Source organism: Hemitrygon akajei, unplaced genomic scaffold, assembly GCF_048418815.1.
Source record: "Hemitrygon akajei unplaced genomic scaffold, sHemAka1.3 Scf000080, whole genome shotgun sequence".
NCBI classification, from domain to species: Eukaryota; Metazoa; Chordata; class Chondrichthyes; order Myliobatiformes; family Dasyatidae; genus Hemitrygon; species Hemitrygon akajei.
In genome coordinates this window covers 2,584,595-2,605,429 of record NW_027331966.1, presented here as the reverse complement: position 1 = coordinate 2,605,429, position 20,835 = coordinate 2,584,595, and the positions used below count along the sequence as shown (strand labels likewise).

Here is a 20,835-nt window from a genome sequence, read left to right as displayed (position 1 = left end):
TAATAGAGTTAAGAAAATACACACAACCCACATTATAAAAAGGGTTAATACTACAAAAGTTAAGATATAAAATTAGTGTTATAAATGTATATAAACAAAAAAGTTAAAAGAAAAGAATTAAAACAATAAATAAAAGTTTCAAACTTTCAAATACATCAAAACAGTTATGACGCTCCAAACACTGGAGTCAGTCGGGAAGAAGAAACGCCATTTTTTTTCCTCAGTCTTAATATTCAGATGTTAAAAGTATAAAAGAAAGCGTATATAGTTTTTTATTTTAAAAAAACGAAAAACAAAAGAGAGACCCTAATCGGTCATTTTCAACGCAAATAAATTAATAATATGAAAAACTATAAAATCGGCATAAACCCAGCAGGAAAAAAAAGAAAGCTTTAATCGTATATAAAAAGTATATGCAAGCCATATAAAAAAAGGGACCCATATATCAATCCATAATAGATCCAAATCTATAGGCTAAATTACACTGATCAGCTCAATAGAATGTCATTGATCCAGGAAACCTTGAGCATCCGCAGGCGATTTAAACAGCCGAACAGTTCCATCATCCAGGGCGACTCTCAGATGTGTTGGGAATAACAGCGCTTGCTTGTAGCCTTTCTGGTGGAAATTCGACATAACCGATCTGAAAGCCAGCCTAGCCCGTAATACTTCTGGGCTATAGTCTTCCAAGATACGAAACTTGAAATTTTGATGGATTATCATACCTTTTTTACGAGCCAGACGGATCAAGCGATCTTTGATATGAGGGTAGCGTATCCGCAAAATTATGTGCCGCGGCTTCGAACTTGAACTTGCATAAAATCTTGTTACCCGATGTGCTCGATCGATTATTGGGGGGGATCCAGGACCTCTTTGCCCAGGACATCCACTAGAAATTTAGAGAAGAAAACGGTAAGATCACCGCTTTCAAATCCTTCCGGGATCCCAATTAACCGGAGATTTTGCCTTCGAGAGCGATTTTCCAAATCCGTTATTTTAACTTTATAACGATCCATCTGTTGAGAAGTCGAGGTTTGCTCTTCTTGTATCTTTTCAATCATACGATCTTTCTTACGAGCGGCTTCTTCAAGAGCCAAAATGCTTGCCTGTTGTTTTTGTGATTCCAGTGAAAGTTCCAGAAACTTTTCTTCGAGTGAATTCAAACGATCGTCATACTTCGAAAGCCTTTGGAATAATTTTTCCTGCATCTCTTCAAATTTAGCTTCCACAATCTTCGCGACTGCTTCTAAAGTTACCAATTCTTTCGTCTGTTTCGGTTCTTTTACTTTAGACATTTCAGCAAGTTGAGAATAATTCAAATAGTTTAAAAATAAGAATTCAGTATATTTAAACCCCTTTAGAATAAGTTTAAGGGGTGTTTATAGGCTAAAAAACGTAAAAGTTTTGGAGCAAAGCCTAAGTGCGGTTTACTCCATGAGCGCCATCTTGAGACCTCTTATTAAAGATCTTTTGGTGTGGGTACGTTGGAGTACTGTCTCGTTAGTTATCCTGTCTCTATGTGATATTTTCAGCATTCTTCTAAAAAACACATTTCTGTTGCTTCTATGTTTCGTTGGAGTTCAGGTGTTACAGCCCATGTTTCGGAAACATACAGCGAGATTGACCAGATGTAGCATTTTAGTAGCCTTAGCCTTGTTTTCATAGACATGTGTCTGTTGGGAAAAATGGGTTTCATTTTTTGGAAGTTGGTTTTGACAATGGCAATTCTTCTTTTTATTTCTACTTTACTTCTAGCATCTTGTGACATAAAGCGACCAAGGTATTTAAAGCTGGACTTTTGTTCAACCTCTTGGTTACCGATGGACAATTGGCAGTTGGGAGTATGCTGCTCTTTTTATATTACCATATATTTGTTTTTTTTTTTTACCGTTGATGGTTAGACCAAAGTCTGCACTTGCTTGTACTAATTTGTCTAGGAGGATTTGTAGGTCTTCTGCAGCACTTGCTATTAGGGTGGTATCATCTGTGTATCTTATATTGTTGATGTAAACACCTCCAATTTTTATCCCATCCAGGTCTTCTGTTTCTCTGAGAATAATTTCAGTGTAGATATGAAATAATTTCGGTGAGGCAACGCATCTCTGTCTAACTCCCCTTTGAATTTTAGTCCAACTACTTATATTATCATAATTTTTTACCGCCATTGTTTGATTCCAATATAAATTTTGAAGCGGTTATTGGTCCCTTCCGTCAATGTTTAGTTAAGTGAGAACTTGAAATAATTTTTCATGTTGCACTTTGTCAAATGCTTTAGTGAAATCAATAAAACATAAAAAGATATCATTTTGATATTCAATTGCCCTTTCTGAAAACATTCGTAGCATGAAAATTGTGTTCCTTGTTCCTCTATCCTCCATAAGCCCATATTGCAGTTTAGAAGTTTCTGGCCTTAACTTGTTTTTAACTTGACTCAGACAATTCTCAGCAAAATCTTTATTAAGTGACTCAGGAGACTGACTGTTCTATAATTTTCGCAGTCCATAGTTCGAGGAATTTTAGGCAGAGTAAAAAATACTGATTTCAAGAGATCGTCAGGGAATACACCAAACTCATATATGCCATTAAGCTCTTCAAAATGAATATCTATGCCCAGATCTTCTAGGGCTTGTATCATTTCCACTGAAATTCCATCAGTTCCAGTGGCTTTACCCTGTTTCATGCTTTTCATTGCTTTAGTTATTTCTTCTTCGGTAATAGGTGGGCCAGAATGAGGGTGTTTAATACATGGGAGTTCCCCACTATTATCTCAAAAAAGATGCACTATATACTGAATCCACCTCTCACATACTTTCTCTGGATCTGTTAGGATGGATCCGTCTGCTGATCCCATTCATCATGCAGAGGAGGTTTTCTTAATTCCAGTAACTTCCTTAATTTTCTGGTGCATTTCTTTGCTGTTGTTAATATGGCCTTCTACTTCATTGCATTTTTGATCCAGCCTATCTTCCTTTGCAATATTGCACAATTCTCTGGTCTGTGACATTGATTGTCTGTCCATAAAGTGACGTTAGGCAGAGGAGAGCCTGGACATACGGAGACTGATTGATTGTCTGTCCATAAAGTGACGTTAGGCAGAGGAGAGCCTGGACATACGGAGACTGATTGATTGTCTGTCCATAAAGTGACGTTAGGCAGAGGAGAGCCTGGACATACGGAGACTGATTGATTGTCTGTCCATAAAGTGACGTTAGGCACAGGAGTGCCTCGAACTGTCAGGAGATGTTAAACCAGTAGTGGGTGGGGTGTGCAGGGAGTAGAGGTGTTAATCAGGCTTGCAGCTTTGGACAAATAACTGCTTTGAGCCCGATTGTCCTGGCGTGGGTGTTACAGATCCACAATTCCTTTAAGGCAGCACCAGAGTTGTAAAGAGAGCTTAGAGCATATTGACCTTTATAACGCAGGCTATTACGAAGAGGGGCTGGTATAATAATGCTAAAGTTGTAAAAGACACCATGATTCCAAAATATGCAGAACTGTATGCAGTTCCGGTCAGCTACTGGGAGGAAAGATATTGATAAGCATGAAAGAGTGCCGGGAAAATTACACGGACATTGCTGGCATTTCAGGAAATAATTATAGTGATAGGTTGAACAGGTTAGAACCTGATTACCTGGATTACAGGAGATGAGGGGGTATCCTAGCAGGACTCCAACTCTTTATGCCATTTGCCCCTACAATTAAAGGAAGGGTCCAAGGACCCCAGGTTGGAAACCCCTGCTAGAGATATAGAAATCTATGTTGGTATAAATGGGGTGAATGCAGGTAGACATTTTCCCCCTCAGGTTGGGTAAGATAATGGATTTAGGGTAAAAAGTGACACTAAGGGGGCATCTGAGGGGGAACTACTTCACTCAGACGGTGGTGCGAATGTGGAGCCAGCTCCCAGCACAAGTAAGCGATAAAGGTTCAGTTGTGGTATTTGAGAGATGTTTGGTTAGGTACATGGATGAGGGAGGTATAGAGGGCTGTGGTCTGGGTGCAGGAGGATGGGACCACACCGAACATGGCACGGACTGGATGGGCTAACAGTCCTGTGTCTGTGCTGTAAGGGCTCTGTGAATCTCAATTGAAACTTCTACACATAATCGACATTTGTTGCAGACGGGTCGTATCCAACAATGTGTTTTTATCCTGGACCAGCGTCTGCACTGTTGAGAGTTCTGTAGAGCTGGAACTACCATGAGATTTACTGAATCCACCTCGACAGGGTAAAAACAACCACTGGAATTTTAGTATCACCATTACAAAATGGATGAATGTTCAGTTCATCTTTGTCACAATGAAACCGAGAACGTGTCACACTGAGTTTGTTATTTCCCCGCTCGGTTGTCTTTGCGAGCCACTTCCTCCGTCACCAGGGCAACAACTCACCAGAGCTGCAGAGAGTGTTGAACACGTTTATCGCTCTCTGGTTGCTGACTCTCAGCGGAGAGAGAGTGGCCTCAGATACGAGGATGTTTTCGGCATTTACTGTCCGGGATGGAATGAAGAAGAGTGTAGGGATTGTATTTATGCAATTCTGTTCTGGGTGTCAAACATCCTGCACTCAGTCGATTGTTTCTGCATCAAAAGAACAAAATGAAATCTCCTGCACTGAGTTTCCAGTGCAATTTTTTCAATTTTATATCTAAAATATTTTGTTCCTGTTACGCGACGGGAAGAGTGGCTGCTAATTGACCTGGGCTACACCGCACTCAACAATAAAATAATGAACAAATGTGCTCAATGTAACTGTGGAGACAAGTTGAAATGTATCAACACCGTCTTTGTGACCCAATGTCCATGCTTCCCGTCTGATCCCTGTCCAGACAAAGAATCATCAGGCTCCAGTTCTGTCACGGGTTGGTGTGGGAGTGTAAGTTTTTGAACTGGGATTAGCTGAGACACTGCCGCATATTACCGGCAGCAAAGAGCCCTGGGAGAGCTGGTGCTTGAGATACAATCTTGGGATGGGGGCTCCAGGAATATGGAACTGTCAGTGTCTGGGCTTCGGTCTACGTCGGTGCTTTTACAGATGCGGCTCAATGGAGCAGACGTCTCCGGGGGCTGGATATTGGTAGCGTGAGTCTCTCAGTGTGAGATGTGGAAACACCCAGTGTGAGATATGGAAAAAATGTGCGAGGCTCTCGGTGTGGGCTGTGACCCTCTGAGGTTGGATCCTGGGATACCACACATGTTTTGACACAGATAAAATGATTCAGCTGATCACGTTGTCCGGGTTTATGAGATGTTAAGCGAGTATTCCTGTTCTGTGCTCACATGTTTGGTTCTGAAGTTCCTTTGGAAGCAAAGCAGAGAATGAGTTCCCATTCCATCCCTCACAGGGAGAGGCTGTGATGAAATACCCTGTTTTGTGTTTGCACCAGTAGAAATAGACCGGGGTTTCAGAAATCAATTCACATTTGGACATTCCCCCTCACTCTCACCTGTCTATCTGCCAGTGGGAGTCAAAGAGAAACTCAAGATGCTGAAGGTAGAACAGAACCTGGAACAGTACATCACAGGAACAGGCCCTTCGGCCACAATGGTGTGCCGAACCAGCTGAAAAGTAAATCACGCCCCCCACAAAAAACAACGAATGACTCCTTCCTACACAATGTCCATATCCTCTCAATCTTCCTCACACACATCTATCTAAACGTCTCTTAAAAGCCTCCGATGTATTTGCTTCCCCCACCATAACAGACAGCGCATTCTAGGCATCCACACCTCTCTGAGTAAAATAACTTACCCTCACATTTCCATTGCATTTACTCCCTCACACCTTCAATGCATGGCCCCTAGTATTAGACATTTCTAACCAGCGAAAAGATGCTCCCCGTCTACTCTATCTACGCCTTTCATAATCTTATAAACCTCTATTAGATCTTCCCTCAGTCACCACCGCTCGATGATCTTCCCTCAGTCCCCATCGCCCAAGATTTTCCACTAAAAACTGGATGATGTTTGAATCCATTCTGACGAAAAGTTAGGAAATTCGAATCACTAACGTTTTCCCTCTCCCCACAGCTCTTCATTACCTGCTGAGCGTTTCTTGTGATTCCAGTTTCTCTTTATTAAATTCACCCTGGAACATTTTAAATCTCCTGTGATTAGAGCAGTGCACAAGCGCTCGTTCTGTGAGAGCTGATAGAAGAGTAAAGAAACTAAAGCTTTTCCCAATACATTATCACTGGCGCCAATTGTCCTGTTCCCACCCGCACCCCCCCCCCCCCACTGCCCCGGAAATGTATTCAGTACAGTTGTTGATAACAAGGTTCAAAGGAAAATCTGAGGAATGATAAGCATTATGCATGTGGAACATTTGATGGCACTGGGCCTGTGTTCAGTGGAGTTCAGAGGGTTGGTGGGTTAGGGCAGGGGGTATTAGTTACAACAACTGAATGACAACAAGCCTGGATGCAGTGGGAATGGAGAGGGTGAGTCTGGATTAGATGGTGAGTCTGGGATCTGAGAGTGCTTCCTCAAAATGAAGAAACTTCACTTTAAAAATGAGATGAGAGGAATTACTTTAGTCAAATCTGGTTGATCTGTGAAATTTGTTACCACAGAGGGTGGCTGTCGTTGGCTATATTCACGTTCTGGATTGTTAAATATGTTGGGTGCTATAGCAGGGAAGCAAGAATACAGTGTTGGAAAAAAAAATCCTCCATGATTATGGAGCAGACTAGAATGACCGAATCACCTAACTCGACTCCTATATGTTATGACTTATACCTTATACCATGAGCTCCAGCATGTGTATCCCATCACATCAAGAGAAAATCTTCAGATGCTGAAAATTCAAGCAACAAACACAAAATGCTGGAGGAAATCAGCAGGCCAGGCAGCAACTATGGAAAAGAGAAGTGTAGACATACAGATGCTGCCTGGTCTGATGAGTTCCTCCAGCATTTTGTGTGTGTTCCTTTGTATCCCATGTCAGGCTTTGGAAAGTGTGACGGACAGTTACAGCTTTCTTCACTTGGATCAATATATATGCGTTCAAGATTTAAATTTCAATCAGTTTAATTCTTTGTTCTCCCTTGTATTAGTAACATGTTTCATTATCTCTCTGGTTAAAGTTAGACCTGTGTTGAGAGATTTATTGGAAGAATAGCCCATGACTGGAAGAAATCCAGAACTGAAGACGAGGGAGCTGCAACAATGAACCAGCCCGAGGAAGGAGAGCACCAATTCAAGAGAACCCTTCTGCCTCGGAGTTTCCATTGATTCAGTCAGGAGAGAGTTTGGTGAGTCTCATTTACTCAGACACTGGTCCTTTAGACATTACATTTCTGTACCAAGGAAGGTAGGAAATAGCTGGAGTGGGACTGAATAAGCCTAGGAATACCAGTTATGTCTCTGTCAGACACAGTTGCAATCACTCCAGATTTGCTAATTGCTCTATGAAGCCACGCACATTCCCTCATATTGTTTGCTCATTTCAAACTCTTATCAGTTCTGATGTTTCCTTGCTTGACCGTGTTAGGTCACAATGATCTCAAAATGCGTTGAAAATTTCCTCCCTTTGTAAGCTGCTGCAGTTGGTTCCTGTTTTTGTGATTGCAGAAATGTGGAATTACCATGAAATACAGAAAAATGTCATTGATTTCTTCGTCTATTGAAAGCTGCAATGATGTACTTGCCCTCGAGTATATCGTCGTGCAAGCCTCTGCCAAGAGCAAACCCTCTTGAAGACAAATGTCCTGGCACCACATTTCATTCAGTCCTAACTAGCAAATGCCAACCAATAATTTACATGTACATACCCCGTCGTCATCAATGCTTTTCTACTAATAGATTTTCAGAACCTACGAATCTGTGAATAAGCAGAATTAGGTTTTACAGTGAAGTTATGTTCCCATTTGACACTGTACCAAAGGCACGGGTTATATCTGTACTTGAGATGAACAGATGTTCTTGCAGCCAGGACTGCTGGAGCTGCCGAGGTCGGTTTAAACTCAGTCGTTGTGGGATGGGAAAGAGAGTGTTTGATCAGATGATAGAAGAGTTGATATAAAGGTAGATACAATGTTCAGAGAGACTGTGGAAGGATCATGTAGTCAGTAGGAAATGTGTTTAATTCAATACAATAATTATTAAGAATAAGAGTAACTCAGATCATGGTTCAGTATATGGATGGTACATGTTATCACCTTTACACGGACTTGACTATTACAAGGACAGGATTGGTGTTTGATGCTCCAGGTTTTAGTTGTTTCATAATACATATGGGGTGGGCGGTGAACGGGGGAGAATTGTCTTTACTAATTAGGGATGGTATCACAGCGACATAAAGAGAGGACATCAATGTGAGTGAAATTCTGAAAAGGGAAGGAAGCTATCAATCTGGGAGTATTCTATAGGCCTCCCCCAAAGCCACTGGGATAATGAGAGCAGTTAACTTAGCAGTTTTGGGAAAGGTGCAAAAACAACAAGGTTGTTATCATTGTTGACCTCAACTTTCCTGATGTTGATTCCACCTCCTTGTTCCAAAATGTGTCAATGGGACAGAATGCATTGCGTGTCCATGAAGGACTCTTGACATAGTATGTGGATGGGCCAACTGGAGGAGATGCCATACTGCATCTAGTATGAGGCAATGATGCTGGTCAGATGACAGATGTCATGATGGGTTACCTTTCTGAGGTAGTGACGACAACACCCCAACTTTTATCATAGTTAATGATAGTAGCAGAAGATACGGGACAGTATTTAATTAGTGTATGGACAATTACGTTGGCATTGGTAGCAACATGGTAGCGTAAATTGGGGAAATGTTTCTCAGGGCAATGCACATCGGATTTGTGGAGGTGGTTTCAGGAACACTTGTACAGGGTTCTAGATAGATTTGCCCTGCAGTCAGGGAAATAATGTTCAGATAATTGAATCATGGTTCACAAGAGATAAGGAACATTTAGGCAAGAGTGAAAATGAAGCATTATTCAGGCTTAGGAAACAATATTCAGGAAAGGCTCCAGAGGATTATAGGGTAGTCAGGAAGGAGCTTAAGAAGGATTTTGAGTTCGAAGGGGACTTGAGAAATCCTTGGCAAGTAGGATAAAGGAAATCCCCAAGGCGTTTTACACATGAGTGGAGAACAGAAGGATGAATAGTTTGAGAGTAGGACTAACAAAGCTGAAAACGTGTCTGGAGGATGAGGTGAATGGTGAGTTTGTTTCAGAGTTACCGGGGAGATGGGCTGTGATTGAGGCATTACAATAGGAACACGGCATGTTAAGAAAGAGTTGTCAATGGAGCTTCCAATATACACCACATTACTACGGGAAGTGAGGGAAGAGTTTGGGGCATTGACAATAATCTTTGTGCCCTCTCTTGCCACAGGCGTAGTAACATCGGATTGGAGTATAGAAAATGTTCCGTAATTCAATAAATGTAAAAGGAATAATCCTTGGGATTATAGACCAGTGAATGTTACATCAGTCGTGGGCAAATCCTTAGAAAGGATACTTAGGGACAGGAATTTTGTGCATTTTGAGAAGCAAAATATTATTATTATTATTATTATTATTAGTTGTTTCCATCATGGCTTTTTATTGGTGAGTGGAGAAAAGTGTAGGGGAGATGCCAGAGATAATTTTCCACAATATGTGCAAGTTACGCACGGAATATATACCAACTTTTGGATCGACGGAGTCTGATCAGGAGCACCAGGGCATTGTGCATGGAAGGTTCTCTTTTTTTTTAATAATACTCTTTAAGGTTTTTGAAGATCAGTGTCAATGATCAACATCAAGATGGCGGCGCGACGACGCAGGGCGCAGCGGCCACTCCAGTAAGGAATATCCGTTATCTGTAAGTAGGGGCCGTGCACAATCCTGATTTGATTGAGACGGATGTGTGAAGCACGGAGGAACATCTGGCGAAACTTCTGACATGCCTGTGCTGCTGACGCTGCTACTGAGCGATCGGAGAGATCTCCAGAGAGGAAGGCCCCGAATCCTCGGCTTTGCCTTTTGCTTTGTGGCCGGAGCCGGGGTTGAAGCACTCGGCAGAGATGGTGCTCGGTGCTCGGTGTCGGAGGGCTGGTCGGAGGCACGAAGTTGTCGGAAGTTTTCGGACGGACTCACAGTTGGCTGTGCTCGGGTGCTTCCAGAGGCTGCATCGGGAAGTTTTGCCACGTTGGAGGTTTCTTCCTTCTGCCATCTGCGTGAGATGATGGGCTATCTGGGACTTTGAGACTTTTTTTTTACCGTGCCTATGGTCTGCTCTTATCAAATTATGGTATTGCTTTGCACTGTTGTAACTGTATGTTATAATTATGTGGTTTTTTTGGTCAGTTAGTCTTGGTCTGTCTTGTGTTTATGTGATATCATACTGGAGGAACATTGAATTTCCCCTTGGGGATGAATAAAGTATCTATCTATCTATCAATGAAGGTAGCGGTATGGATGTCGTACATTGGACTTCTGCAAAGCCTATGACAAGGTGCCGTATGACAGCTCAGTCTGAAAGATAAAATTCCATACGATCCAAAGAGATCAATGAATCAATGGATTCAAGATTACCATCAAGGTAGCAAGCAAAATGGGGCTGCAGAAGGTTTATCCTCTGAATGAAGTCACGTTACTAGTGGTGCGCCGCAAGGTTTCAAAGTAGGGACTATAGATATTTGTTATTTTATAGCAATGATTTCGATGCGAATGTAGAAAGCTTGATCTATAAGTTCGCAGATGACACAGAATTAGTAGATGGTGCTCACGGTGAAGATGATCGTAGTTTATAGTGAATCTAAATGGTCAAACATGAGCAGCAACTGTTTCATGTAGAGGCTGGTAATCTTATGGAGGGAACAGCCAGAGGAAGTGGATGAGGGAAGCACAATTGGATAATTCCAGAAGCAGTTGGGATATGAAGATGGAGTGAAGAGGCAAGGAGGAAAATGGACCCATCACAGGAAATTTGGACCATCTCGTTGGACACTGTGGTCAGCATTGTCTCGTTAGGTGGAAGAGTTTATATTGGTGCTCTATTGCTCTACTACCCTATCAGGTGGATGTGCAGGTATCACTGGACAGACGTTCACAAATAGCGTGGAAGTTAATGATAACGGGGAATGATTGGCTCCTAAGCCAACTGCTGCGCTGATACAGGGGATGGAGATACTATCATATTTTCAAAGTCATCGTTCTCTGTCTGACTCAGCATGTTTTTGTAATTCAGAGCATCACCAGCTAGTGGAGCTTTCCTGCACCGGGACCAAAGTGGAGAAAGAAGACAACAATCAGCAATCACCAGTCACAGTCAGAATGGCTACAGGTATGTTCACTGGGATCTGCATAAATAAAATTCTGTCCTGTTGGTGCACAATAGAATTAAATAGATTTAAATCCTCCTCAGACAGGATGAAGAGGTCAATACTCCCCAATGCCATTAGACTTTACAATTCTACCGCCAGGACTTAGAACTTTTTAAAAGCTATTATTAATGCTTTTTGAGATAGTGATTTAGATGCATATCATATTTTTTACTGAGTTAAGTATTGTATGTAATTAGTTTTGCTACAACAAGTGTATGGGACATTGGAAAAAAGTTGAATTTCCCCATGGGGATGAATAGATAGATAGATAGATACTTTATTCATAAAGTATCTATCTATCTATCTAAATCTAAGCAAGAGGCTGAGAGGGAAGAGGTAAAATAAGCTCGGAGAGAAGCAGTTTTTTTAACTGATCGGGCAAAGAGGCTAGACTGTGAAGGCGCGTGACGTAGCGCGCCAAAGTTTTAAAAGCAAGACAGCCATATACAGCGGCTATCTGCGTAGCGGCCATCGTCGGAGTGGACTGACGCAGAGTGGGATGGCTTTGGCTCTATCAAGCTTCGGCGAAAACAGGCAGAGGCGAGGTTGAACGGGGCACGACTGTGCAAGCGCGTGAAAGTCGGCCTCTCAGATCAGCGGGAGAATTAAAAAAGCGAGCAGAGCCTGAGTACGAGCTTCACTCCAGGTGAGGTAAGGTCGGGTAAGCTCCTTTAATTAACCTAGTTAGCTTAGGAGTAGGTAATAAAGGCAGCAGTTAGGGCAGTTGAGCGCTCTGTTTGCAGTATGTGGGAAGTCAGGGCGAGCACAGCTGTCCCTGATGACTACACCTCCAAAAGGTGCATCCATCTGCAGCTCCTGACAAACCGTGTTAGGGATCTGGAGCTGGAGTGGGATGAAGTACGGGTCATTCGGAAGGCAGAGGCAGTAATAGATAGGAGTTTCAGGGAGATAGTTGCCCCTGGGAGTCAGGAGACAGGTAGTTGAGCGACTGTCAGGAGAGGGAATGGGAATAGACAGGAAGAGCAGAGCACCCCTGTGGCCGTTCCCATCAACAATAAGTATACCGTTTTGGATACTGTTGGTGGGGACGACCTACCAGGGATAAGTTGCAGTGATTGAGTCTCTGGCACAGAGACTGGATCCTCAGCTCAGAAGGGAAGGAGGGAAAAGAGGAGAGCAGTAGTGACAGGGGCTTCGATAGTTAGGGGAACAGATAGGAGTTTCTGTAGAAGGGATCGAGAATCTCGGATGGTCTGTTGCCTCCCTGGCGCCAGGGTCCGCGATATCTCGAATCGAGTTCAGTATTCTCAAGAGGAAGGGTGAGCAGCCGAATGTCGTGGTCTATTTAGGCACCAATGACGTGGGCAGGAAGAGTGAGGAGGTCCTGTAAGGTGAGTTTAGGGGTTTGGGTGCCAGGTTAAAGGACAGGAACTCCAGGATAGCAATCTCACGATTGCTACCAATACCTCGTACAGGTGGGTTTAGAAATAGTAAGATAGTGCAGATCAACACGTGGCTGAAGACATGGTTCAGGAGGGAGGCCTTCAGATTTATAGATAATTGGGCAGTTTTCCAGGGAAGGTGGGACGTGTTCCGGCGGGACGGTTTACATCTGAACTGGAGGGGGACAAATATTCTTGCAGGTAGGTTTGCTAGAGAGGCTCCAGTGGATTTAAACTAGATATGAGGGGGGACGGGAACCAGAGTGTAGGAACAGATGTATGGGAGAAGGAAGAAAAAGAAGACAGTGAAGTTCTTTGTACTGTTAGAGATAAAAAGACAGAAAGAGGTGGAGAATTTCTTAAATGCATTTATTTTAATGCTAGGAGCATTGTAAGAAAGGTGGAGGAGCTTAGAGCATGGATTGATACCTGGAAATATGATGTTGTAGCTATTAATGAAACATGGTTGCAGGAGAGGTGTGATTGGCAACTAAATATTCCTGGATTTCTTTGCTTCAGATGTGACAGAATGGGAGGGACAAGAGGGGGAGGTGTTGCGTTGCTTGTCAGAGAAAATATTATAGTGGTGCTCTGGCAGGATAGATTAGAGAGCTCGTCTAGGGGGGTTATTTGGGTGGAATTGAGGAATGGGAAATGTGTACTAACACTTATAAGGTGAATAATTGACCACCTAATGGGGAGCGAGAATTGGAGGAGCAAATTTGCGAGGCGATAGCAGATTTTTTTTAGTAAGCACATGGTTATGATTGTGGGAGATTTTAATTTTCCACACATAGACTGGGGTGCCCATACTGTAAAAAGGTTTGGAGATTGTAAAATGTGTGCAGGATAGTTTTTTTTGCAGCAATACATAGAGTTACCGACTAGAGAAGGGGCAGTGTTGGATCTTTTGTTGGGGAATGAAGTAGGTCAGGGGACGGAGGTATGTGCTGGGGAGCACTTCGGGTCCAGTGATCATAATGCCATTAGTTTCAATATAATTATGGGGAAGGATAGGACTGGACCAAGGGTTGATATTTTTGATTGGAGAACGGCTAACTTTGAGGAGATGCGAAAGGATTTAGAAGGAGTGGATTGGGACAATTTGTTTTATGGGAAGGATGTAATAGAGAAATGGAGGTCATTTAAAGGTGAAATTTTGAGGGTACAGAATTTTTATGTTCCTGTTAGGTTGAAAGGAAAGGTTAAAAGTTTGAGAGAGCCATAATTTTCAAGAGATATTGGAAACTTGGTTAGGAAAAAGAGAGAGATCTAAAATAAATATAGGCAGCATGGAGGTGCTTGAGGAATATAAAGAATGTAAAAAGAAGGAAACTGAATTGTGTAAGGTAAGGGAAACAAGTAGGAAAGTTATGACGATTAAAGAGGAGGAAGTACTGGCGCTTTTAAGGAATATGAAAGTGGATAAATCTCCGGGTCCTGACAGGATATTCCCTACAACCTTGAGGGAAGTTAGTGTAGAAATTACAGGGGCTCTCCAGAAATATTTCAAATGTCATTAGAAACGGGGATGGTGCCAGAGGATTGGCGTATTGCTCATGTGGTTCCATTGTTTAAAAAGGGTTCTAAGAGTAAACCTAGCAATTATAGGTGTGTCAGTTCGACGTCAGTAGTTGGTAAATTAATGAAAAGTATTCTTAGAGATGGTATATATAATTATTTGGATAGACTGGGTCTGATAATCAACAGTCAGTATAGATTTATGCGTGGAAGGTCATGTTTGACAAATCTTATTGAATTTTTTGAAGAAGTTATGAGGAAAGTTGAGGAGGGTAAAGCAGTGGATGTAGTCTATATGGACTTCAGTAAGACCTTTGACAAGGTTCCGCACGGAAGGTTAGTTAGGAAGGTTCAATCGTTAGGTATTAATATTGAAGTAGTAAAATGGATTCAACAGTGGCCGGATGGGAGATGCCAGTGAGTAGTGGTGGATAACTGTGTCAAGTTGGAGGCTGGTGACGAGTGGCGTGCCTCAGGGATCTGAACTGGGTCCAATGTTGTTTGTCATATACATTAATGATCTGGATGATGGGGTGGTAAACTATATTTGTAAGTATGCAGATGATACTAAGGTAGGTGGCGTTATGGATAATGAAGTAGGTTTTCAATGCTTGCAGAGAGATTTAGGCCAGTTAGAAGAGTGTGCTGAACGATGGCAGATGGAGTTTAATTCTGGTAAGTGTGAGGTGCTACATTTTGGTGGGAATAATCCAAATAGGAGATACATGGTAAATGGTAGGGCACTGAAGAATGCAGTAGAACAGAGTGATCTAGGGATAATGGTGCATAGGTTCCCTGAAGGTGGAACCTCATGTGGATAGGGTGGTGAAAAAACTTTTGGTATGCTGGCCTTTATAAATCAGAACATTGAGCATAAAAGTTGGGATGTAATGTTAAAATTGTACAAGGCATTGGTAAATCCGAATTTAGAGTATTGTTTACAGTTCTGGCCACCGAATTATAGGAAAAATGTCAAAAAAATTAGAGAGAGTACAGAGAAGATTTATTAGAATGTTACCTGGGTTTCAGCACCTAAGTTACAGGGAAAGGTTGAACAAGTTAGGTCTTTATTCTTTGGAGCGTAGAAGGTTGAGTGTGGACTTGATAGAGGTATTTAATAGATAGAGTTGACGTGGATAGACTTTTTTCCAATGAGGGTAGGGGACTTTCATACAAGAGGACATGAGTTGAGAGTTAGGGGGAAAAGGTTTAAGGGTAACACGGGGACTTCTTTACTCAGAGAGTGGTAGCTGTGTGGAACGAGCTTCCAGTAAAAGTGGTAGAGGCAGGTTCGGTATTGTCATTTAAAGTAAAATTGGATAGGTATATGTACAGGAAAGGGATGGAGGGTTATGGGCTGAGTGCGGGCCAGTGGGACTCTGTGAAGGGCCGAGATGGTCTGTTTCCGAGCTGTAATAGTTACATGGTTATATGGTTATATGGTTAATAGTTCAGAAGAAGAATATTACACTGGCCCTAACGGAGCACAGAAAAGTTTCATGACGCATGGTCATTGATCCCACTGGTAAAGCTGCATTAGGTAATGAATCAATTCAACAGTTCCAGTGCAGGGACCTGACACCGGTAATGTCGTATGACTCCACCCACCGGGCAATGCTTCACCAGAGTGAAAGGAACAGGGACTCCTGAAATAGGTGGCTGGGAGTGAAACACAGAAATGCAACAGTGGGCTTGTGGGTTGTGTAAAAGTCCAGAGTCAGTTTCTGCTTCACCTCTAGACAGTCCCTGATGTGTAAGATATCTCCAACTTTCTTTTATAAAATTCAGAACCAGAAGATTTGAGCTTTTCTAGGATTTCAGATATTTTGTGTTCCCTGTTTTCTGTAGCCGAGCCATGAACTTTACCAGCGTTGAGAATTGCTGAGGATCAGGAGACCCTTCATTGTAGATAAATTTGTGTTCTGTTTCGGTATTTTAATATGAGTATCTGGGCTGTGGAGAACTGGTGATCGTGGGTTTCACAAAAGGCGTTTAAGGAGCATCAATGCTGACAGGGCACAGGGAATCTAAAATAGCAGGAGATTAAAATAGGGACCAATGTAATGTCATCAGTGAGTAGGATTAAAGTGAATCCCACAGCGTTTCATGAGGCTAATTCGATCGGGGAAAACGCCAACTGATGGAGGAACTCAGCAGCTATGGCAACATAGATGGAGCGAAATTAATAATTTAAGTCTGAGCCCAGTCTCTGAATAAAATAATGTGCATCGGATCTAATCTCTTATAAATGAAATATTCGGTCTGCAATCCCCAGAGTTAATAGAACCCTCTAGTATATTGGCCCAATCAGCAGTTTATAAACGTCACAAAACCTCGCTGCACATTTAATCGGTGCTGCAGCTAATGAGGACAAACATGCCAATTATCGACTCCACACTTTGCTACCAGTAATCTTTGGAGTATTAGAAGTTCAAAGTTCACTTTCGTTTAATCAAAGTTCATATACGTCATCATATATAACATGGAGGTTCTTTTATTTGCAGGCGAGCTAGCCAACTGGATATGAAATTGGCTATGTGGAAGGATTCAGAGGGTTAATGATACAGTACTATTAAATTTATTAATAAAGTAATAACCTTATTACTTATAATAAAGTAATATAAAATACTTTATATTTTATTAAAGCATAAAATACTTTAATACTTATTGAAGTATTTAAAAATACTCTATTAAATAATAGAGTACTGTTAAAGAAACTGGCTTCTGGAGAGTGGTGTGGTGTGGCTAGGTTTACTTTTTGTTTTTTTTTTAATTTTAATGATTTGGTAGATAAAGTTGTTAATACCGTTCGTAAGTTTACAAATGACATCAAAATCAGTGGTATAATGGGGTTATATAAGATTATAAGGAGTCTGAGATGAACGTGGAAAGTGCACCGCGGACTGGATTCACTTTGTAAAGTTAAACCAGAGCAGGAGTTGCACAGTGAATATTAGGGCCCTGGAAAGTGTTGTAGAACAGGGGGAGCCAAGAGTAAAGATGCACGATTCCCTGGAACTGTTTATACGCATCTGTAGGACACAGGAAGGATGTCATTAATATGGAAAAAGCACAGAAAATATTGCAGAGCATATTACCTGAAGTGAAGGTATTGAGCTATAAGGGGAATGGGGACAAGCTGGGACTGTTCTCCTTGTTGCTGAATTAACTGGCTGACGCCCTTGTGGAAATATATTAAATTACGATCCTTATCCTGGGGAAGAAGCAGAAAAAGTAGTTTCCCATTTGAACTTTCCATCAGTGGAGATGGAAGGTATTGGTGGTGTATTCCAGCTTTGGTAGCTGAAATGAGCGTATGAACAAGTGAAGGTAGAATGTATGCCCCTGGTGACCTGAGAAGTTTAGGAAAACTTCTAAAGAAACACAGTGCAGAGGATCCTGACAGGATGCATCACCGACTGGTATGCAAACGCCAGTGCTCTGGAACGGAAAAGCCTGCCAGAATTGATGGATCACAGGAAATCACAGGAAAATCTTCCCCCACAATTGTGCCCTCCTCACCAAGGAGCGCTGTCAAAGGGAAGCGTCTATCAACAAATATCTTCACCACCCAGGCCATGCACTCTCCTCACTTCTGCCATCGGGCAGGTGGTACAGGAGCCTTTAGTCTCAGACTGACAGGATCAGGAACAGTTGTTGCCCTTTGACTATCAGGATCCTGAAACCGTGTGGATACCCTCACTCACCTGAACACTAAACTGATCACTGAACACAACCTACGCAGGATCAATGACTCTTATTCTCATATCCGTTATTTATTTATCTACCTATTTGTGTCTGTTTACTGCATTTCCACATCTTTTGATTGCAGATTGTTTGTTTCTCAGTCTTTTTTCTCTAATCCTTCATTAATTCTATTGAAGGTCTTTTTTTTCTACTGTGAATATACGAATACTGACTGTACATTGACAATTAATTTATTTTGAACATTGACAATGGTCGTGGAGAAAGCATTGCAGGTCAGTGGCCTCACTGATAATGCACGGTGACCCTTTAAACAGAATGAAAAGCAGTGAGGGTAAATTTCCGCAAATTTTACAAATCCACATTACGCTGAAAGCACCAGAAGATGTATGATTTGTAAGTTGTTGACAGGATGAGGGTATCTCTGTGAGGAGGATGAAGTAGATTTCTGAGAGTGCTCTGGCATCATTCTGGCCACTGAGCATACTGTATTTTCCATGCTGAGATGCTCTACTACCTGACTTTAAATTCCCTGGCGCTTTAATGGCAAATCCGCTGTCATCAGCGTCCAACTGTTTCTGCATTGTGATTGTGCTCATCTCTGTGATTCCAGGTGGAATAAAACAGAGATTACAGTCTGGAAATGAGTCATTCGGCCCATCTGATTCATGCTGATCTAATTGGCTTTGCGCTTGCCCTATTTCCTTGCAACTTTCACCAAATTTCCCTCCAAGACTACTTCTCTATGTTTTCCAGCCCACGTTTTCTCAACTTCGTAATTTTATTTGTATTTGGTGCCTCCTCTCACTGCACGTAATTTATACCCATCACCCTTCACATGAACAGATGTACCTTTTGACCCTTTTAAAAATATGCACTCTAGTCTTGGTCTCCCGTACTCTGTGAAAAGGACTGCCGCAATCTAACCTACATCCGTCCCTGATTATATAATGTACATGTGCAAGGTCATCCTTGAAGATATCGTGCTGCAGGGCAAACTGTCCCAGCTAATCCATATAATACAAAACCCAACACACTCATCCTGTGCCATACTGGTCATTCTCCGCTACACAGTTTTCAGCTTAATCACAACCTTCCTCTAGTTTAGCAACAAGAATTGCAAACAAAACTCTGTAAGCAAGGCGTTGTCAATGAATTACATGGTTGTTCCGTGAGGGGACGGGATGGGACCCATGAAATCGACCAGCATGGGCCTCAAGTTAATGGTCAGTCTGTTTACCAGGTGACTGGAGAGTGCGCATCTCAATGGAATGGTCAGTTTGTGACCCAGGGGACTGCGCAGTGTGCGTCACAAGGGAACGGTCAGTATTCAACTCAAGTGACCGGGAAGTCTCTGGCACAGATTCTTGGCCCTGTGGCTCAGAAGGGTAGGGAAAGGAGGAGAATGGCAGCAGTGATAGGAGACTCTATGGTTAGGAGTCAGACAGGCGATTCTGTAGACGCAGGAAAGAAATGCGGATGGTAGTTTGCCTCCCAGGTGCCCGGGTCCGGGATGATTCTGATCACGTCCATGATTCCTGAAGTGGGAAGGAAAACAACCAGGGGTCGTGGTACATACTGGTACCAACGACATAGGTAGGAAAAGGGAGGAGGAAACAGATTACAGGGAGTTAGAAGGAAGTTGAGAAGCAGGACCTCAAAGATAGTATTCTCGGGATTACTGCCTGTCCCTAGCGACAGTGAGAATAGGAATAGAGTGTTGCGGTCCGGTCCGGAACCCGCATTCCGGGTCTTGATCCGGTCCGCAGACTTCGGACTCCGGGTCTTGTAGCCGTCCCTCCTTTCACCTTTGAGCCGATTCGTCACTCCTGTGGATCATCGTGGCTTGCTTGGACTCAAGGAGGCGCACCTGATGCCCATTGGCTGGCAGGTGTACATAAGGGGCTCTGGGATTGAGCCTAGTTGGGGGGTCGCTTTGCTCTTGACCTGTCCTGTAAGTCTTGTTCCCCTGCTTCTCTCGTATGCGCTGGTCCCGCTGTTCGATTTGCAGCGCTGTCGCGGTGTTTGCCTGCCTCTCCCGTTCTACCTGTGCATCATGGTTGCCCTGCTTTTGACGTGCTTTGTCCTGGTTGTCACCTTGGACCTAGTCCCCTTCTTTCTACCCCTCGCCCTCTACGGGCGGTACCCCGCACCTACCCAGGTTTCCCGCGTCTTGCCCAGGCCTTTGTGGTCAGGCCTGGGAGGCGGCCCTGCCAGGGATTCATGCGGCCTGCCCGGTGGACTCTTGCCTCTTTCCTGCCCCTCACTCCCAACGAGTGGTGCCTTGCACCTGCCTAGGTTTCCTGCGCCTTGCCCAGGCCTCTGTGTCTATGCCTGGGAGGCGGCCCTGCCAGGGAGTTATGTGGCCCGCCCGGAGGACTCTGCCTTGCCACGGACTCCCAGGGTCCTGCCTCCCGCCCTGCCTCGCCTGAACTCTGGAATCCTCCTGCTTTGTCTGAGCTCTGAGATCCTCCGGCCTTTCCTGAACTCTGGGATCCTCCGTCTTGCCTGACCCCAGGTTCACTGTTGAATGTCATGTCCCTTCACGCACACCACGGACTTCACCTTGTACTATCCTTTAGTTGTTCCGGTCCAGCCCTTAGTACTTCAGTGCCTGCGTCCTGCAGTTGGGTCCATTCCATGTCCCCTTGTGACATAGAGAGAAGTGAAGGATAAATGCGTGGCTGAGGGATTGCAGCAGTGAGCAAGGATTCAGATTTCTGGATCATTTGGACCTCTTTTGGGGCAGGCATGACCTGTACAAAAATGACGGGTTGCACTTGAATGCCGGGGGACCAATATCCTGGAGGGGAGGTTTGCTAAGCCACCGGGGAGAATTTAAACTGGAGTGGCTGGGGGCAGGAATCGAACTGAAGGAACTAA

The 20,835-nt window shown here is 43.1% G+C and overlaps 1 protein-coding gene across 7 annotated transcripts in view; it reads left to right on the top strand.

Moving 5' to 3' along the window:
• LOC140722565 (NACHT, LRR and PYD domains-containing protein 3-like) overlaps nt 1–20,835 on the top strand; it is an 883,504-nt gene that overhangs the window by 28,314 nt on the left and 834,355 nt on the right. For 6 of the 7 annotated variants that reach the window (XR_012097663.1, XM_073037268.1, XM_073037270.1 and 3 more), the window contains exons 2-3: nt 7,086–7,253; nt 11,188–11,283. Coding sequence is in view for 6 of the 7 variants with exons in the window: in XM_073037268.1 (XP_072893369.1) it covers nt 11,274–11,283 (10 nt within the window). In the remaining variant the exon portion in view is untranslated. The remainder of the gene's footprint in view (nt 1–7,085; nt 7,254–11,187; nt 11,284–20,835) is intronic. The other variant, XM_073037269.1, reaches the window with a different exon arrangement.